This window comes from Cebidichthys violaceus, unplaced genomic scaffold, assembly GCF_023349555.1.
Source record: "Cebidichthys violaceus isolate CVI_PGR_0920_01 unplaced genomic scaffold, fCebVio1.0.p SCAF_44, whole genome shotgun sequence".
Classification (NCBI taxonomy): domain Eukaryota; kingdom Metazoa; phylum Chordata; class Actinopteri; order Perciformes; family Stichaeidae; genus Cebidichthys; species Cebidichthys violaceus.
This window is the reverse complement of record NW_027176639.1, coordinates 2,189,583-2,210,475: the sequence shown is the minus strand read 5'-3', so window position 1 is coordinate 2,210,475 and position 20,893 is coordinate 2,189,583. Positions and strand designations below refer to the sequence as shown.

The following is a 20,893-nucleotide window of genomic DNA, read 5'->3' as shown; positions in this document are numbered from 1 at the left end:
ATAGTAAATCATCAGCATGAGCTGAAATACATCTAATTATTGTCCCTTGAAAGAGGTAAAGCATGAATGAAAGCTGTATGTGTCAGTGTGAAGCTGTACTTTGGAACTTGTTTCAACACGGTACTTGCTCTGCAGGCCGGAGCCCGACCCGAGCTGAAGGTCGGACTCGGTCACTCAAGTTCCATGCCACAGTCATTAAACGGCCGTGATGTTTTATTTGCCCCTCTTAACTAGTTAACTAACTCAATTTTGACTGATCAATCATTACATGAACAGTCTGTGATTAGTGTTTGAGTATTTTCTTCACCTCAGAGTTGGATCAAGTTGTTTGATGCTGAAGTCTGCGTCGGTCCGTCTCGTCCGTTACTGCTGGAGATCCGCTAACGTCTGTCTCTGGTTTACTGACTCTGTGACTAAAGCGACTCTCTTTGGTGAGTGACTCACACAAACTTGAGTAAAAAGAGTAAAAGCTTTAATCTCTATCAGTGATTGTGAAGTTTATTGGAAACAGCTGGTGCCGATTAGCCAATACAAGAATGACGTTTGTGCTCTTCCTGAACTAATGAAGTTACACTTCATTTCTGACAAGCATATTTGGTATAATTTGGTTCATTTTTTAAATAGATGTTATGCTAAAGGTGAGGGGTTAGGTTATAAACTCAAGGAGAACCTAGACACACACACGAGGGGAAAGGTTTAAATAGTTGAATTGTAAATTTAAATTGAGGGGAATTGGGACTGAGGAGGGAGAATCAGAAGAACCTGGTGGTGTGGTGGCGTTGACAGAGCGAGGCGGGGAAGGATGACGTGGTGTAGATGGTGGTCAGTGGCCGGCTGGTTGGTGTAGCAGAAGATAATGGTGGAGAGCGTGGCTAAGTGGAGAGCAGGGCCGCCTTTCAATCAGAGGGTCGGTGGTTCGATCCCGGGCTCCTACCTCTAATAGTCTCATGTCAATGTGTCCTTGAGCAAGACGCTTAACCCCAAAAATTGCTCCCGTAGCTGCGTCTACGGTGTGTAGATAGATAATTAATTGTAAGTTGCTTTGGATAAAAGCGTCTGATAAATGACTGTAATGTAATGAGAAGGCAGGCCAGGCTGAGTTTAGATTTGCAGGCGTTTATGGGGTGAGTGATGACACAGAGAGGCTTTAGAAGCAAGCGAATGAACATGGGGCTGATATCATGAACGTAGAAGCAGAGGACTATCAAAGACAGCCATCAACAAAGTGACAGAGAGCGGGTGACGAGCCGGAGGTTATACACTGTGGGTGATGAGGCTGATGGAAGCCAGGTGTGCTGGCTGGGCGGAGTGACGAACTGACGAACCACAGGTGAGTGAAAGAAGAGCCACTAGCTGATTAAGAGAAACCACACACACACTCACTCACTCACAGACAACACGGGAAAGTGAGGACAGACTGGGAAAACGCTTGACAAAAACTCAATTCCCATTGAACTTTAAGGGCCATCTAGCTAAATGGTTGCTGATTGCAATCAACTTAAAACCCTTTTGCTCACTCTTCACTTCCCAACACTGTGGTAACGTGAGCTGTTGAGTGCAAAACGCCTTTTGCCTTGCTGAAAGTCCGTCCTTACCACAATAACACTACTTTAAGAACGAGCTGTTTCACAAGAGGGTCGGAGATCTATGGTGGCCTTCAGGTTACGCAGCACAATGTTTAAAGCTCTTGAGCTGTTTGGTTTGTCCGTTCTGGGCTTCTGTAGAAACAATGTAAAGAGGTAGAAATGAACAGCTAATTCTAAGGTAACGAAGGTGATAATGCACTAATGAAAACATCGTTTTTAATAATATATTCCATTACTGATAATAATTAACCAAAATCCTACACACCGGACCTTTTTTAAAACCTTAAGCTACTGCTCTCTGCTTAACACTTTTACACCCACTCAACACGCGGAAGTAAAAACGTTGAGGAGACCTTGTACCTCCGGTAATCAATGTTGCTTCTTAGCTTTGCCTTTTAACAAAATAAATGCAGATCCAGCGTTGCGGTCCTTCACTGGAACTCAAATGTGTTGAAGGAGAAGTCTGTGTTCACTCTTTCTCAGAGTCTTGTTGGTAGAAGGGTGAAGGGTGATGTTAGAGAACAGGAGTTTGGAGATGTGATGCCCCTTTTAGGCAGAACATTTTGTTATCCCTAATGGACACAGTGTTGTCAGGCACAGGCATTCATAGAAAAGAAGCAACAAATTGTACATAGTTGTCAAGTCACAAAACATAGAAATGTTGGTATTTTGAATTTACAGTAAAAATAATAAATATCCATGTGCAAGAAAATGACTGTAGGAATAGAATTCTCTGTCTTCGGCCTAAAAGTCACAGCTCAGTTGTGGTCCTGAGAGGAAGAAATCTGAGACATTTTTCAGTATCACTGAAGCGGCATCATGTTCCACCCTGAATCTTTAGATGTATTGTCCTGTACAACATGTTTGTTTTCAGACTGAACTGAATCAGAATCTTTATTTTGTGTTGCTTGCATGTGTAATGATCGTGATCTCAGCTCATGAAACCTGAATTTCTTGATTGTTAAAGTGTGGTTAATAGGTTAAAGTGTGGTTAATAGGTTAAAGTGTGGTTAATAGGATAAAGTGTGGTTAATAGGATGATGGTTCCTCTGAAAATCAAGGCACATTTCTGAAATAAGAATGTCACCATGAAGGCCCACAGCCCCATTCTCCTCTTCACCGCACACTCGGGCAGCATAGCTGTCCATGCAGAGAGCCATAAGGCTGATAACTTCCCGTACATGTATGCGACGGTAGAGGTGAGCGCTCAGTCATTAATGCTGTGCATGTGATGGATAGTATTAATAAAGCAATGTTCATCTAGGAGGAGCAGAGCCACACTGCCGCCATTCATCATTACAGCTGAACCTCTTAACCTGGATGGTCCCATCACATGGTGCAGGCTGGGAGGCCTTAACTCTGCAAAATAAGACCTGATCTGAGATCTGTGGGGTGGTGAGGAAGACCAGTGGAGCTACATTTAAAGTCTGTCTTTGTTCTGCTGAGGGTGGCGCTTCAGTCGGAGCCAGCATCATTTGAGCCTGTGGCGGCAGAAAAGCACAAAGAGAACCCTGTTTGCTTTTATTACATGGATTCAACGCTGATCACAGGGCCTGCAGCTGTTTTATTAAATTATAAGGATAATTATAAACATGTGGAGTAATTTGCAGCAATCTGATTTACAACCAAAATAAAAGTATATCGCCTGACGTATTTTTTTACCAAAGTAGACAATAAAACACAAAAACACATTATTCATTAGTATTTTAATTCCAAAATCAACAATTAGTAATCTACAAAACATAAATTCACAACAGCCAGAACTGTGGGTCCCTCCAGTTACATGTCTGCATATGAATAAAGCTGGGGTTAACGTTAGTCACTATGGCTGATCTACAGGACCTCACGTGTTGACATGCGTGAGCATAAGGACATGCAGGTTCACATTATCCTGGATGAAGGTGTAGGGCTTCACATGAAGCCCACTTGTTCATGTTGTGGACATTTACCGCCCCCTGGAGGACACACACTGTAAGGCAACATGACTTGACGAAGTCTCCGTCAAAGAGCAGGCACAGCACAGAGAACGCAGTACATCACCCAAACACGTCGGACAATAACTGGCACGCAACATGTCAAAAACATTACATATTGGCCTCTATTGGGACCATTCAAATGGTGAACTCAAAACATCTGATCTCTCTTTATTACTTTTAGAGCAGGTTACAGTATGCAGCGGTTAGTGTGAGTCCAGGGACTTTAATAAAGTGCCTTAAAAACAAAGTAGCGTCCTGAGTCATAAAGTCTGACATGCGCTCAGCTAAACGAAACAGTAACATTGCGGATGGAAACGCTGCATGTACACTTGTACAGTCCAGCAGTCCTCTACAGGCATCTCTATTCATACAGTGAGAACTTAAAGTGGTCATATAGCATTTCACTGGGACTGGAAAACTAAAGGAGACTCTATCAATCCACCTTTACCAGTCTGCTCTTTCTGCTTCACAGTTTCCCCACAAACTCCCTCCATACTTAAAAACAAGACAAAACTAACTTGGTCCTCTTTTCCAAAAGATTTAAGCTCGAAACGATTAAAGAGGAATCGGAATGAAGTATCGGGTCAAAGTTAACATTTTTAACCTGCTAGTAATTGATTTCCAGTTATAAAACATTCATTTAGTGAAGAAAAAGCAAACAAATGAACCGTTTAATTCGGGGTGCATCACAAAGGGTCACAATGGCTTTTTGGGAAATAGAGTAGATTGGAAAAGATGGCACTGATGATAAGGCTACACTGTGTGTGTTTGCATTTTGTTCTTCTGCTGTATCACAAGCTCTGTCCCGGCCTATACGACACCAGTGAGGTGTTGCAGAGGACCAATAGGAAACACATTCGTGACACTAACGTGTTGAGCCCTGAAGGTGCTGTTCTCCACTGATGAACTGGGCCCAAGTATCGAGAAAAAAACAGAAATCACTACGTCTGATTTGGAATTAGTTAAAATTAATACTTTATCTCAATATGTCTAACTAACCCCACCTCAATTTAACTGGACAACTACATTGAACACCTGCAAGAGCTAATTTGAATCTCTAAATCTGGCAGGTCACTCTAATAAGCCCATCTGAAGCACCTTCATATTGAGCATGCTCTTTCTTAACATATTGATCATCCAAGCTGAGAGAGGGAAATCGTTAGTTCTTTCTAGAACTTGGTGCTCATGACAATCAAAGCCATTGCTAGCTGTGAGATAGAGGTAGAGCAAAAAAGGAGAAGAAAAACATGCACAAGTCCAAAATGAACTGTACACGACTCCCTTCTTCCCTTCTTTTCGTGTTAATGAGTAGAGCGATGACAGGGTGTTGTGTGGCAGTGATGCTGGTGGGGGGGTTGCAGGGCGGTCGTCACAGAGCGTGCTCAGGAGATGATGCGAATGCCGAAGTATTTCTTGAGCTGCTCGAGGAAGATGAAGGTGAGCACCGTGTGAGGAATCAAGCGGATCCCCGCGGGGACGAGACCCTGCAACAAAAATATGCATCAGATTACCATTCGTAGTTTTCTCACATCACATCTGTCAGTTTAGAGCGGCTGTGCCTAATTGTACTTCAGAATAAAACAGGTTCTTCATCATAAAAGGTGGATCGCCCACTACTGTAGAAGCAGGTCATTTATCACACTTGACATGAAGCCAGCATGCTTTTACAAACAAGTACAACTTTTGCTGTTAAAAGCATTCATGTGATTTGACAGATTTACGGCTAAAGGGAAGGTTCAACATCTTTTATGTGGATGTCGATTGAAGCAATGAATTCCTCAGTGCGGGCTATATGTCGACTGAGGAAGCGGAGTTCTCCTGCTCTGCCGTCTATATATCCTCTTACACTTCTAATGCAGCCGCAGCCTCGACCTCTCTGCGGCCGGGTTCTCTGGCGCCAACAAATTCGGCTGAATATTAGAATCAACCAAATTACTGTAAAATGTATCCTCATCCACGACATCCTCTGCATTCATATTTAGGGATGCAATTCTTGCTGTTGGAATATGTAACTAGTTTGCAATACAAGCGAAGACAACGAGGACGTTCTGTTATTGAGCGGCCCCTCAGCACACAATGAGGACTTTATTGCTTCATCGACGACATTTACCATCAAGACTGAGTGGACATCCGCACACAACTTGGCTTTGTTTAAAGTTACATCAGAAATGCTCCTTCATGCCTCTGAGTGGGCAGGTCTGTATATGTGTTTGATTGGCAGCTGAGCTAGCAGAGTCGTTGTGGCACTAAACAACCTCAGTGGTGTTCATTTGTGGTGTACTGTTGTTGTACCTTGTAAAATGCCAGAGGACCAAGCTTGGCAGTCTCTCTTAAGCAATGCGTCACCCCCTAAAGAGAGAGACACACATTGGATCAGAAGCAACGCTGAGGAATGAAGAGGATGGACCAACAGAAACAGACTAATGGAAGGTTAGAGGAGGGTCCGCTCACCGCGTACTCTCCCTTTGAGCTCATCAGCCTCGTCTTTAGGACATCCAGAGGTTGACACAAGAATGTAGCACAGCCTCCCTGCAGAGGAACAAGGCATCAGTTCACAGAACGGACTCAATGAGGCTTCAGGGCACACGAATAAAACCCGATACTCACGGCAATGGAGCTGGAAACAAAGTGCGTGAGTATGTTATCTCCCATCATGCCTGTTCCCAGCACGAGCTGCTTGGCCTGGTCATAACACGCCAACTAAAATCAAAGTAAGAGAGGAAAGATTTGTGTCATTGTGATCATCTAATCTGTGCTGGTGTTTCTCTTCACTACCTGAAGCCCCGTCATTCTAAACACAGCTGTGAGGAACGAGCCACGGGATCAGCTCTGACTGAATGAATGGCCAGCCCACCAGTCATTAACAAATACCCACAATCCTTCACTTTCACGCATTGGCTTTTGGAAGCCACAGTCACGGGCTGCAATGATGGCATTTTAACTACATTAAGTGGGTTAAAAAAAAAGATATTAAGATCAATGTTCTTGATTTTTAGAACTACCCGATGATCTTGGGTATTTGAAATATTTTGAGGGGCAACTACAAAGCTGCATGTTCTGTCATTGAAAGAAGAAACTACTATAACATATGAAACAATCAGGGGACATCTGATATGTTTTACAGTTCTATGAAAACAGTTGGTAGGCAGCTTTCAACCATCTACATGTAATATTTTAGAGCATGCTCAGTGTTGTTCTAACATGCTATGTATTATATGTTGTACTTATTGTGTGGTACACAGTTAATCCATAGAAATACGCTGACGTTTTTCAACTAGTTGGATGTGAACAGTTGTTGCTGTGGCTATGCTTGCCAACACAGACTTTACTGTGTTAAGTGAGGCTGAGGTTATAAGGATTAATGCATAATGCATTGATGGAACCATCTGAACAAGCAGCATATTCATCTAGGAAATTGATTCAGCATTGATTAATTAATGCACCATTGATTGAACTCAATTGAATCCCATTGTCTTATTAAAAAGACTCACATATGATGATTAGTATGATTAATATCTTCTTTGTGTATCTAAAGGGTCAGACTCTAAACTGTGACTGTGTTAGCCCGGGTAGAATAAAGTACAATACAAAGTGAAGGAACAGACGCTGCTCTTCGTTGGTCTACGGATCCTTGGGGTCTCTTTAAAACCTGCAGGTGTTCAAAAGGATGTTGTAAGTTGTCCTTTGAACATCGGGGACTTGCCTGTCCCACAGTGACCATCGCTCCTCTGCTGGCGGCCATGGTGGCTCCTGAGAACAGTCTCCTCACACCCTCTGTGGGCCAAGACACAGGTCAGACATGACGCCACTGTGCTGCACATGATGTCTCACACACACCACAATGCTTGGGCTTTACCTTCTCTGACGACTCTGAAGAGCCCATCGAAGGCATGTTTGTAGCTGAAAGAAAGAAGGTTCAGGGTTAAAGTGCAATAACAGATTCAGAACGTCTCAGGGAACATTTGAGCTACAGTGAGTAACAAGACTCACTTTCTCCTCAGTTCTGGTGGAAGTTTCATGTCATTCTGCATCCTGGAAACAGGAGAACATGTTAGTTTGTTTTGAATAATTTGAATTAATACTAATGAGGATTTGAATTATCAGTTACCTGACATTCACCATGTCTGCTGGCGAGCCAACAAACCCACCAGTGAAACCTGTCGGTAGAGAAAGCACACAATGCTGTATGGGTGACACAGTGTGTGTGTGTGTGTGTGTGTGTGTGTGTGTGTGTGTGTGTGTGTGTGTATATATATATATATACATATATATATATATATATATATATATATGTATATATATATATATATATATATATATATATATATATATATATATATATACATATATATATATATATATATATATGTATATATATATACATATATATATATATATATATATATATATATATATATATATGGAGAGAAAGAGAGGAGAAGAGAAAAAAAGCAGAATGTGTGTGTTCCCACCTCCGAAGGCTCCCAGCAGGACCTTCTGGTAGAAGGGCATTGGGCCCTGGCTTGTGCTGCCCATCATATCCCTCACTGTCTCATAAATTGCAAATCTGGTGAGGGAATAGGACATCTGAGAGGAGAGGACACAAGAGGAGAGGACACAAGACGAAAGGAAACAAGAGGAGAAAATAATGAATATCCTATACTCTTCTCACTATTTGAATTTTTCTTTTTTCAACCACTAGGAGGAGCCTTTGACAACCTATCCTGACTTCTTAGAGGAGAGTTTTGATCATTTAAACTAAATAGGATGCATATAAAACATATCCTACTCTTCTTCATGCAGGACCTGTGATTCAAACATTTATTTCTCCCTGAAATCATTCTACTGCATCTCCTACAACATACAGACCTACTGAACACACTGATATCCTCCTACAACCCATTAGTTAATTGATATTATCCTTCAGCCACAAACTCACTGAGGCAACAGCAGATCAATCCCTTTGAACGTCATTAGAAAAGTGCACTCTCTTTCCTGCTGAGATACAGGTAGAAATGACAAACGAATGAACACAACAACAGACACACATACCTGTCTACACAGGGAGGCAGAGAGGCCACTGTAAAGAGCCAGCACGCCGTCGCTCTTCACCACATGAACGGCCATCCCCATCATCCTCTTCTTCACTTCCTGCTGTGTCTGCAGGTGCACCTGGAAGGACAGTCGTGTATTTAATACCAAGTTAGGCACTGTAGTGACATCATTTAGGAAACAACAACCTCAGCAACTTGTTCTTATGGAGGGAGACACCAGCTGGGAAACTACATGTGTCACGTCTTCAAAAGGGCACGCCGATTTATTATCGCACTTCTATAAAGTTGGGAGAAAAATGTATTTAAAAAGGCCAAATACTAGTCAGAAGAAGATGAGAAATCCTGATTTATTTTCTTTTAGTGGGTCAAACTCCAAAAACACTGGATCCTACACTCCTCATGATGCAACCCAATACCATCTGTAGTAGACCATCGTGCTGCTAAACACACGCGTGTTCAAACTCTTCAAGCTTCTCCAGGGTCACAGACACGTTTTCACAGTAATACTGACCACGATGAGTAAAAGGAGGAAGATATTAAATGTGTAACACAGGCACTTATTACACAACACACAGTTTCTAAATCTCTCCACTGTCGTCAGCAGCGCTCCTTTGTCCTCTGTTGTAATCTGGATTTGGGTTTTAAGTCCTTCAAAACACAATGTTTTCATTCTTACCGTCTCATCACTTCACATAAAGTGTACCTTCATTTTGTACTAAGAGTCATTTAATAGATATTTGTAACAATAACCGTTTCATAATCGTGAACAGTTGACTGTCAAACCTAGCCCAAAATGATGCCTCAGGGGACGCAGCAATAGCCTAAACGTCATGGTTCTCTCAAAATGTCTGCCGTGTAATCTCAGTGAGTACACTGCCTTCATCACATGACTTCTAAAGGACTAAAGGAAGACGAGGCAGAGGGCACAGACATGCTAGCAGCTCTGTGAGGTTGTGTTTAGGCACAGAGGTGCTTTGAGCTAAATGCTAACGTCAGCATGCTAACATGCTCACAATGTCAACGCTAGCATGCCAATACACACACACACACACACACACACACACACACACACACAGACACAGACACACACACACACACACACACACACACACACACACACACACACACACACACACACACACACACACTCTTTATGGGTGAGGTCAGACAACAATAGAGCAGCCTATCTGAAGGTGTAAGGACACAAAAGAGTAAATCAATAACACATGTCTCGTCATATGATATGATTGTTTGGTTAATCTCTACTTCCTGAAAACCACATTCACACACTCTCTCCTCTAAATTACACTTCAGTCCTTCTAAATGTAAATGGCCTTCAGTTCAGCTTTAACAGGAATGTGATAAGTCTTCAGCATTATGAGGCCATTGCTACAAAGGCAGACATCAGAGAACAGCTTTACCATCATCATCAGAATTTAATGTTTAATGTTGCCCTTGGGTTTGTGTATCATTTGAGCCTTCGCTGCTCAAGCAGTCTTGGGAGGCGTCGCAGCTCAGACCACGCTGCGTCACAGAGGAAAGCGTGCAATCGCAGCTGAAATTCACTCAACGTTGTTGAATGTGAACAGCGTTCACCGTGTGAGAACCCATTCCTTCTGGCACAGTAGGTGAAGGAGATTAGGACAGAGCTACCTCCAGCTTTCATCACACACCTTCTCCTTTCTACACAGGAACCTGCCTGACATTATCCATTACCATCACAGTGTTCCCACAACACCCAAGTATCAACGTCTGGACATTTACTGTGCTGTAGCTGAAGTAAACACAGAGCACCCACACTCTTTTATTTATGTATTTATTTATGTATGTATGTATGTATTTATTTATATATATATATATATATATATATATATATATATATATATATATATATATATATATATATATATATAATTTAATTAGTTTTTACAGTGTTCTTTCTAAAGCGCCTCCTTATGACAGCACCGGGCCTGATAGTGGACCAGCACAGACGGTGATATCGATATCTACATCCAACAACATAGCAGTTCTCCCTGACTGACACTTGATTTGACTGGGGTAAGACCACATGACTGGCTCAGGCTGTAAGTATTTGGACAGTGACACAGTCCTTTGTTCTGCTGGCTCTGTACTGTACAACACAATGGACCTGAAGGAAAACAACGACTGAGGCTCAAGTATTGATTCTAAGATTTAAGATACTGCGTAAGGTTCGTAAGGGGAAGTTACTTATAGTAGTTTGACCCATTGAGCAACTAGGAAAGCAGCTGGAGCTGCATCAGCGGCTGGTCCTATGGAGGCAACGATGGTACCTTAAAGGGGAACTACGCCCATTATCAAAATGCATACATGTTATTCCTATGATCTAAGACAGCCCAAACATATCAGTGCACATTTAGGACTCCCTCCTAAATCCAAAAACTAGAGTGTTAACATTAAAATGTGTGATGTCATCAGGGATAAAGTGTGGAGCTGCTCCATCAACAGTGAATAGTGACACAGAGAACCCAGGAGGTGTTCTGAGTATATGGATACATTTTCTGTTGCACAACTGAGAATATTATAATATATAAAAACATATTTTTGTATTAAAAAAATAAATAAATAAAGAAAACTTCCATTTTGTGGGTCAACAAAGTCTCCCATTCATTGTATATGGAGCTGACTTTAAACTTGAGTTAAGTTAGAGTTAAGTTAGAGACTTCCTCTCCGGCTTTGAGAGAGAGGAGCTCATGTTCACAGATGTTCATTGAACTTTCCTCGGCCATGAAATGTGAACACGGACATGATGAACATATTCTTAGATTCAGTGGGACTTACACTTTCTGTGGATATAATTTTCTGATGTCTATCATAAATAAATTTAGATAATATGGAAATAAATAGGTCTAGAACCTGCCTGAATCAAAGTAATCCAGTGATAGGTGTCACTACTGTCACTGTACTATGGGTAATAATATCTAATAATATATTTTTTAAATACAATTTGACCCACGCAAGGAAAAAACCAGAGTCAGACTGACTTGTTGGAATTAAGATCAAATGAATATAATAATAGTAGGTTCACTTTATGAGCTTTGAAACAACTAAATCACCAGAAGTTGAATTCATCGGTTTTATACTACTATGTGTACATCTGGTATCACCAGCTAGTAAAGAAGACAGGGCAGAAATAAAGCACTCCAGAGCAGAGTTTTACTGCAATGTGACGATTAGCTGCCTCGTCTACGTAATTACACACGGCATGACTGCCTGAGGAGCAGTTAGCATTATCAGAGTCATGCAGCTGTCTTCAAAGCAAACAGAAGGAGGTGCCAGCAAAGTAAGGCGACGAAGGAGTTTGGAATTAGGTAGAGATGTAGCCTGCTGATTTACTCCTGTGCATCACAGCGAGGCAAAGATTAACAAGAGTGAACATGCATGACCCCACTGACACACACACACACACACACACACACACACACACACACACACACACACACACACACAATGATAGGCAAGGTCAGACAAGTATCTTGCTCTGCTCTATAAACTCTCGTGCAGTTCTTCTTCTTCTTCTTCTTCAGGCTGGTTTAGTAGTTAGCAGAGTATGTTAGCACGTCACTAACTCCTATGCTACGCTAGCTTCTGAAGGTAAACTGAATGTTCACAGGAACAGTGTTTTAATGTCCTCTGTGATCATTTAATACAATCTTTAGACTTCGATCTTAATCTTGTTTTAACTGCTGCTGAATCCCTCAAATATCCCATCAGATATATCCCTCAAACACACAGACCCTTCTGTCTGCTTCTCTGTGAAATCTGTTTTGTTTTTCCAAAAAATTCAATAATATTCATACTGCAGTTAGTGGCAGTGTGGGCTCCATGGTCAGGCTAGCTCTGACCGTTTGACAGAATAGCAGCGGGGGGCGGGGCTTAGAGAAGGGTCAATTGCTACATTGTAGGCTATTTATCTCAATAAAACAGAACTATTGAATAGAAAACTAATGCTAGATTGGGCTATTATGAGTACTTTAAAACGAACACAACCACTACTTCACCGCATCGTTTGTGGTTGTTGGTAGTTGGGCTAACAAGCTATCACTTGTCTTAACCTGTGCCCTATTTCTGAACAGCCTTGGCCATCCTGATAGACATTACAGTGATGCCATGGGAGACATGCGACACCTCGGACGATAGCAGGCCCTCTAAAGCTCACTGCAGCTCACACGCACACTGAGATCTATAACAGTAACACGATGACTGGTCAGGAGGTTAATAACTGTAATAGACCCTGTTGTAGGTCTACTGCTGGAAACAGCTGTCGCCTGGTATTCAGGCCTCTCTCCTCTACACACCGGCGGAGGGTTACACGCCGACTGCTGCCCTCAGCTCACCTTCAGTAGATCCAGAGGATGCGTGCAGCAAGCAGCCCCGCACGACGCCAGCCCACCGAAATACCACCGCGACATCCGTTTCTCGGTCATGGCTCCGGGCTCTGCCGTTGTCCGATGCTGCTACAGCGGTGACTTCCTTCCTCCCAGTCCGCCTTCGACACTCCGTCCGCCTGCTCGGTCGGCTTCCTCGCCTGCAGGGCACAACTGTCAGCAGCGTGTGGTCTACTGGACGCGGGTCTACTGGACGCGGATTACCTCGTTACTCTTCAAACATTCCTATAAGAGCGCCGCGGACCGGGTGGACCTTGGACTCCTGCAGCATCGTGCACACTCGCGCCCCATAACGTGTGTGCGTGTATGCATGTAAAAACACGAGGCGTGAGTGCGCGTGTGCACAGTCTGCTGTGTTTGGGCCACACTGTGCAGTAGGAAAGCGGCGATGGAAAGCGTAGAAGAGCGCAGCCAATTGCCACCGTGGACGGCGGAGCTGCCTACCCGCCCCGAGCTCAAAGGTCGACCGCGGGGTTTGAGAATGCTAAAGCCCCAAACAGCGCAGCACAAAGTCTCTCACATACACACCACACACAACAGCCCACTTTCACCTCTACGAACTGTCAGCGAGGTTTAAAGCGACACGCATCCTTCCTGCAGCTGCAGAGTCGGAGTAATCACGCTGTCCCTTTAAGAGGAAGAGGACAAAACTTGACGCAAAGTTCATTCAGTTAACCGTGAAACGACCGTTATTGCGTTATTAAAAAGTGTTTATGTAACGTCATATACATGGCTTATGACACACACACACACACACACACACACACACACACACACACACACACACACACAAACACTCTCTGAGTTGAGTTTACTACAATTTGTAATTTGGGAAGTCAGATTCAAGACACACACGAGACACACATACAACGACCTGCATGTTCATTCCAGGCTATTTAAATGTAATCATTTTAAAAGTGGTTGTTTTATTTTGAGGCAGATGTCACCACGTGCCATTAGCAGTGAGGTTGGTTGATACGTGTGTTGTCTCACTTTATCTAGAGAAGAGAGGACAAGTATCCACCTTGAGAAGTTACACACTTGTTTGTGTCAGAGAAAAGAGGAACCTTTAGCACAGTGCAGCAGGTCTTACACACTGAATATCTCTTGACTGTTGGCCCCATGCTGTGTCAGTGTCTGTAATAATGTTACCAATAAATTAGTGTCAAGTCTAGCTTTATATTTAACACATATAACTCACGCCTAAGTGTAACATGAATCTTAGTCTTAATATCAAATACTCTTTGAAAGACATACGAGGTTGACAAAAGCTGCAAACTGGCACTCAAACGGATATTGGTCTCCATTGTTGACTTAATTCAAATATATAACTCTTACATTGCATGTATATATATATATATATATATATATATATATATATATATATATATATATACACACACACACACACACACACACACACACACACACACACACACACATAATCAGTTCTTATAGTAGGCACATCAGTTCCTGAGTCTTTGCTGCCCCCAAGTGTACAATGTCAGCTGTCACCACTCCACTACTAAGTGGTTGAATAATGTTTGGGATGATCCAGCAACGATCGAATCGTTGTCAATATAAATAAACGTGTGGTTTGGAGTGAGTGTGCAGGCGTTGGAACCACTTTCACCAACCTCGGAAAACAAGATGGCAGCAAACACGTCTCTCTGGTAGGTAATGTACGTGATAACTTAGAAGATAGGAATAATCCTGTTTCACAGTCCCTGAAAACATGCCGGGGCGTACTCCTGAAGTTTAATTGAACACAGTTGTAGTGGAATGCAAACATATTTATTGTGTATAAGTGGTTATAAATCATACAAACAGTCAATACAAAAAGCTGAAGATGGAAAATGAAATGTCACACGTATGTACATGTACTGAATACTGTATATACTACACGATGTTATGAAGTCATCTGTGGTAAACGCTGGATGAAACATAAGACTACATCTCTAGACGCAAGACTCTCCAGACATAAAGGTGAGCGTTAGTACACGACACACACAGCATCAGAGAACACAAGGGTAACACGAGGGAAACCATTCAAACAGTTCAGATCAGCAACTACTTTTGTTTTTGTTGAATTAAATTAACAAAACTACTTCTTCTGGAAATAGTAATACTAAATAAATATTAATAACCTTTTCTGATATGAAGGTAAATGAAAAAAGCTGTAACATGTAGACAATAGGGCTGTTTGAACTGATGGTGCAGTAGAAACACATTCCACAGAACCACAGTAACAAATAAATACAAACAAAAATAAAGACATAAATGTGAAGAGTAAATCTGCTGAATGCTCCTAAAACTCCTTCACCAACAACCAACATTCATAAATAGTAAATAAACAAGCATCGCTCTGACTGCCCACACATATAGTCAGTGAACACACCAGCATACACAGATATGCCATGTACACTGGCCTGTACACAGACCGCCCACACACACACACACACACACATACACACACACATACACACACAAGCAGAGGCAGACTGGAATTTAATAAATGTAAATCACACACATTAGTCAACTTTTAAACATTTAAAACCTCCCACAATTCATGTGAATCCCACTCTGACAGAAAGCTAATACATGATGTACATTCTATTAGAAACCCTCAGCTGAGTAGCTCATCATGACATTTCATTAATAAATGTAAAATAATCATTTGCCAAAGTTTAATGGAGTCCACATTATGATTTAAATAATCAAAACTCTGCTTTACAAGATAGTAAACACAAGATAGGCTGATGTTCTCTAATAGAAGTTTGACCTCACATGTCCATTAAAATCATCTCATACAAAAGATTTTTCCTGTTGCTTCGCCTCGCCTGCCGCCCCTGTCAGTGGGTTGTCCTTCGCTGCTCCGCCGAAAACAGGCAGTACTCTTGCTCCTGGTGGAGAGGAGCCCAAGTGGAGCAGAGAGCCCCCCACCAGGAGCAGCACGCTGGACCCCCAGCCCAGGTACAGCGCCGGCCCCAGCTCTCTCTTTAAAGGCGCCGCAACAGTCGGATCATAGAAGTCCCTGATGATTGCATGGGCAGTCCAACAGATGGGTATCAAGTAGGCCAAGCCAGCCACGAGGAAGAGCAGCCCTGCTATCCTGGCCAGCCGAGCCTTGGAGGCCTGGTTACCGTCCCCCATGCAGTGAGTACACTTGGCCCCTGCCACCCCGAGCATGAGGGCCAGGAGGCAGACGAGCAGGGCGAGAACAGTGAGGCTCCGGGCGGCCTGGGCAGACGTGGACAGGGCCAGGGTGGAGTCATAGGTCTTGCACTGGATCTGGCCTGTGGTCTGAGACAGGCAGTTCATCCACAGTCCCTCCCACAACACCTGGGCGATCACCAGCTCTCCGCCCACGAAGGCGGACACACGCCACAGAGGAGCAGCGCACACCAACGCTCCGCCCACCCAACCCAGCACAGCCAACACCAAGCCCAGCAGCTGAAGACCTGTTGATGCCATGGCCGGTGAAGAAGCTCCTCTCTAAAAATAGAAAAATCTTTGATTTTGTTCTTGTCTTTCTCAGCAGGAGGTTACTGAGCTCTCAGTAGATGAAAGTCAAAGCTGCCCACGGTATATTCTCAGTCATTCAGTAAGACGTCCAGGGATCGTGAGATCTTGAGATGAGTCCCCTTCTTCTCCTCAGTGTCCTTTCTTCAGCAACAAGATGACAGTTTTCAACAAAATTACAATAAAAGAACATTTTAAATGACCTAAATGAATAATTTTAGATCTGAGCCAATGCTGCATGACAGTTGTTGTTTTTTAGCCAATGCAATATAACGTAATGTAAGTAAGAATAAGTGCATTAAACTTGCTCCAGCTTTGGTTCAATCAATTCACTCATTTCCTCACGTTGCAGCTAAATAAAGCTCCATAAAACATACCTTTAAATCACTAATCAAGCAACCAGATGTCCACAGCTGGCGCGCTGATGATCCTCGGTGTGTTTGTCGATGGTATAGTCGCGTGATGTGAGGAGTTGGTGTCTTTCTTCTGTTATGACTGGCCAGCTTGTCTCCTTGGATCTCATACACAGGAGTGTGGGAGGGCAGCAGTGTGTAATACTGCATACTAAATACACACACACAGCCAGTTATGCAGAAAATGACAGCACAAGGACACTTTGTTACAGACATTGTTGATTGCTACCATGTTGTCGTTTCTTGCCGTTTGAGGGACCATATTGGGGCAACATATGGAGCCGAGTAGGAGATGAAAGCTGATTGGAGCCTGATGCATAAGGATGTCATATTATACTGTAGATTGTAACTTTATTTGGTGAAGAAATGAAGGACTATTTCCGTGAGGTTAGCGAGGAAAACAAAATGCAGGTGGGTAAATCAAAGTTGACTCACTAGATGGCGTTAGAGAAACTGCTACGATCCCTACACTGGCTTCAACGCCCCATCGTTTCAGGCGGTTGTGCTCATTGTCTGCATCGTGCTCTTTGCAGAAAGAAGCGTGTTGACAATAAGCCGCCTGGTAAGATATTTGGCAGTGGTTCAGCTTTAGCAGAGTTTGGAATCAAAGTGCATGCTGACGGGCCAAACTTGTTGAATACTGTGTTGGTTTTCCCTGACCCCCAAGGGCCAATACGCAGTTCATTCAAGTTTAATTCTGTTTTGTCTTTGTCTCATTTACGCGTTTTGTGTGTAGCATATAGAGGGGCGGCAACCACATTTCACTGTGCAAACCTTGTGCCTTGATTATCAAGGCACAGGACACATCAATAGAACAGTTAGTCCACTAGATCTCTGGTTTCTGTCTACAAACAGTCGATTGAGTCAGGATGCCATGTCTCCATGCCAACGTTTGTGCCAACGTTGAGATTATAGGGTGTCACCTGCTTTAGCTTGTAAGAAGTTTACATCCAAACGATTTCAATAATGTTTTGATCCCCATGTTTTTGAAAGTTGTAGTTTCGTTTTCCAGGAAACCACTGAGGTGGAGAGAGAGAGAGGGAGAGAGAGAGAGAGAGAGACAGAAAGAAAGAGAGAGAGAGAGAGAGAGAGAGAGAGATTTATTTTATTTTTTTTCAAAAACACTTTATTTACACGTTTATATTTTTACAATTTCAACAATTCAATAGTGCTAATGCGTTTTCAATAAATATATACATCATTTTCTACCTAATAAAAACTTGTGCAAATATCAACTCATTATTGACAACGGAGCAAACAATGTTGTTAAAACACCAGCGTTGTTTAAAAGCATCCAAATCTCCAATGTGTTTATAAAACCTAAATTCCAGCCAGAGTCTGGCTCTGATGTTGCACAGCCAAATACTTCGGCCTCCTGCCCCTCCCTGTTCTCTACCCGGTTCTTCCTAGTTAAATAAATCGCCATCTTGGCTTCTCTTGAAAGGTAGTTAAGGAGCTGCCACTTTTCTTTTTCTTTTTTGTAGGCAGCTCCCACAATAAAAACTCTTTCATTAAAACCCACCTTAAAAAGACTAAAAACCAATGTTAAAAGAGAGAAGAACTCTGTGAGTCTTCATAGTAAATGGTCTCTCTGAGGCTGCAGAACGGGCACTGGCTAAGAACAGCGGGGTTAAGAACAGAGATAAAAGCATTGGAGGCGACAGCACCGTGTAAAATCCTCCAATGGAGGTCGGCAGTCCGTTTCTTGAGGGGAGGTTTATATAAAATCCTCCACTGTGGGCCAGGTCCGGTCTGTCCCAGTCTGTCTGACCACACAGTGGGGAGTCTGTTGCACAGTCCGTTTCTGTTCATGACCTTTACACAGTTAAAATACAAGTCCTTTTTGTCAGCCTTGTATAGAGTTAGCCTCTCTGGATGTGTCGCAGTAAGCAGGGGGCCGGTGAGTTCCCCTAGCCCCACGCTCAGGGAGATCTCCGGGAAAGGGTCTGCAGGGTCCGGCTCGATTCCTTCTTGGCTGTAGTTTGCGAGGAGGCTCCTCTCCTTTCTCGTCAGCCTCTGGCTCCACAGCTCCAGGAGCCTCCTCACCACCCGGACCGAATGCAGACCCAGCAGAGAGCCCAGGGCCGGGGCGTCGCTCAGCGTCGGCCCCACTGCATCCACCGGCTGCTGCAGGCACAGGGTTCTGGACTTGAGCAGCGCCCCCATCAGGCCAGGGGTGACGCTGCTGCTGATGTCCAGCTTGGCCCTGTGAATCAAAGGTTCTCTCAACAACCAGTACAGAGAGTTAGACTTTGGGCACCTTTTATGAATAAAAAAGGCCCAAGACACCCTAATAAAACGGAGGCAGCCCACTTACCTTTAAAACACTAGAATCAATTAAAAACAGAGCAACATCCAGCCCCAGGTTATCTGCGCGTCTGAGAATGCAGCTGGCCACATATCTCCACACTAAACCCTCTGGACAAAATGAGATATTTTTGTACAAACTGAATTCTAAACGTGGCCGTCTGGCTGGCCAGGTGGACGAGGCCCTATCCCCCCTCCTCTCTGGCTAAAAACAGCACCCCTTGTGGCACCCAGTGTAGACCCTCCCAAAAGAAATCAACCATTTTTTTTTGTATGTGGGCTAGAAAGCCTGAGGGAGGGTCTAGACATGTTAAACGGTGCCACAGTTGGGATGCTATGAGATTGTTTAAAACCAGTACTCTACCTGTAAAAGACATCTGAGGGAGCAGCCATTTCCATTTGGAAAGTTTTCCTTCTATCTTTTCAGCGACGCCCTCCCAGTTCTTCTGGACTACGCTCTTTCGTCCGAGAAATATCCCCGGATATTTAAAGCCGTCCCTCTTCCACACCAGGCTCTGGGGAAGAACCGGGAGACCGTCACGCCATTCACCGACAGCGAGGGCTTCACTTTTCTTCCAGTTCACCCTCGCTGCCGATGCTGTGTTAAAATCTTTTACGATGTTGGTTAAAAGGTCTGCATCCCTCTGGTCCTTAATAAAAACAACAACATCATCCGCATAAGCTGATAAAATCGTGCTTCCACTAAAACCAGGTAAAACCAGACCTTGTAGGCTAGAGCGTATTCTGATGAGGAGGGGTTCCAGTGCATAGAGCATCCCGGACAGAGCACAGCCCTGCCGGACGCCTCTACACACTCTAAAAGGAGCACACAGACTGCCGTTTATCTTCAGCACACTCTCAACCTCACTGTACAACACTTTGATCTTAGATACGAAGCCAGCGCTGAACCCAAACTTCCCCAGAACTTTCCAGAGGAAGTTGTGTTCAACGCGGTCAAAAGCCTTTTCCTGATCTAGAGAAATCAGACCAGTATTAATGCCCAAAGAGCTGAAGACCTCCAAAACATCTCGAATGAGGTAGACATTGTCTACCGTGGACCTGCCGGGCACACAGTAGGTCTGGTCCCGATGGATGACTTGCTCCATAGCTTCCCTCAGCCTGGAGGCGAAGACTTTGGACAGAGGCTTGTAATCCACACACAGTAGAGACACAGGGCGCCAGTTGCCGATGTCCTGCAGGTTTCCTTTTTTTGGCAGCAGCGTTATTACGGCCCTGCGGCAGGACATCGGCATGGAACCAGAGGCCAGACTTTCATTAAAGACCTCTAGGATATCAAGAGCGAATATATCCCAGAAGGCTCTGTAGAACTCTGCAGAGAGGCCATCTATGCCAGGAGCACGCCGTCCCTGCATGCCCTGTAGGGCGGCTTTTAGCTCCTGCATGCTTACAGGCCTGTCGAGCGTCTTATTCATCTCCTCAGAGACCTGAGGTAGCTCACCACAGAACCCCTCCATCAGTGCCTCCTCCTCCCTGTACTCGCTGGCATACAGGGAGGAGTAAAAGCCGACAGCTCGCTTCCTTATCTGGCTTGGTTCCACCACCGGCTGCCCTGCGTCTGATAACAGTGAGTGGATCACCCGCCTCTGC

The 20,893-nt window shown here is 43.7% G+C and overlaps 2 protein-coding genes across 2 annotated transcripts; both read right to left on the bottom strand.

Moving 5' to 3' along the window:
- Positions 1-3,275: 3,275 nt before the first annotated feature.
- slc25a10b (solute carrier family 25 member 10b) lies at positions 3,276-13,604 on the bottom strand. Its single transcript, XM_068728869.1, has 11 exons — positions 12,993-13,604; positions 8,615-8,734; positions 8,035-8,149; positions 7,671-7,719; positions 7,553-7,594; positions 7,419-7,462; positions 7,266-7,336; positions 6,170-6,262; positions 6,014-6,091; positions 5,855-5,911; positions 3,276-5,046 (listed from the first exon to the last, which is right to left on the bottom strand). Exons 1-11 carry the CDS (start codon positions 13,080-13,082, stop codon positions 4,945-4,947), a joined length of 861 nt encoding a protein of 286 aa, XP_068584970.1. The 5' UTR covers positions 13,083-13,604; the 3' UTR covers positions 3,276-4,944.
- A 1,268-nt stretch (positions 13,605-14,872) lies between these two features.
- Positions 14,873-17,121, bottom strand: LOC137886429 (claudin-9-like). Its single transcript, XM_068728871.1, has 2 exons — positions 16,943-17,121; positions 14,873-16,709 (listed from the first exon to the last, which is right to left on the bottom strand). Exon 2 carries the CDS (start codon positions 16,515-16,517, stop codon positions 15,849-15,851), a length of 669 nt encoding a protein of 222 aa, XP_068584972.1. The 5' UTR covers positions 16,518-16,709; positions 16,943-17,121; the 3' UTR covers positions 14,873-15,848.
- Positions 17,122-20,893: the final 3,772 nt, after the last annotated feature.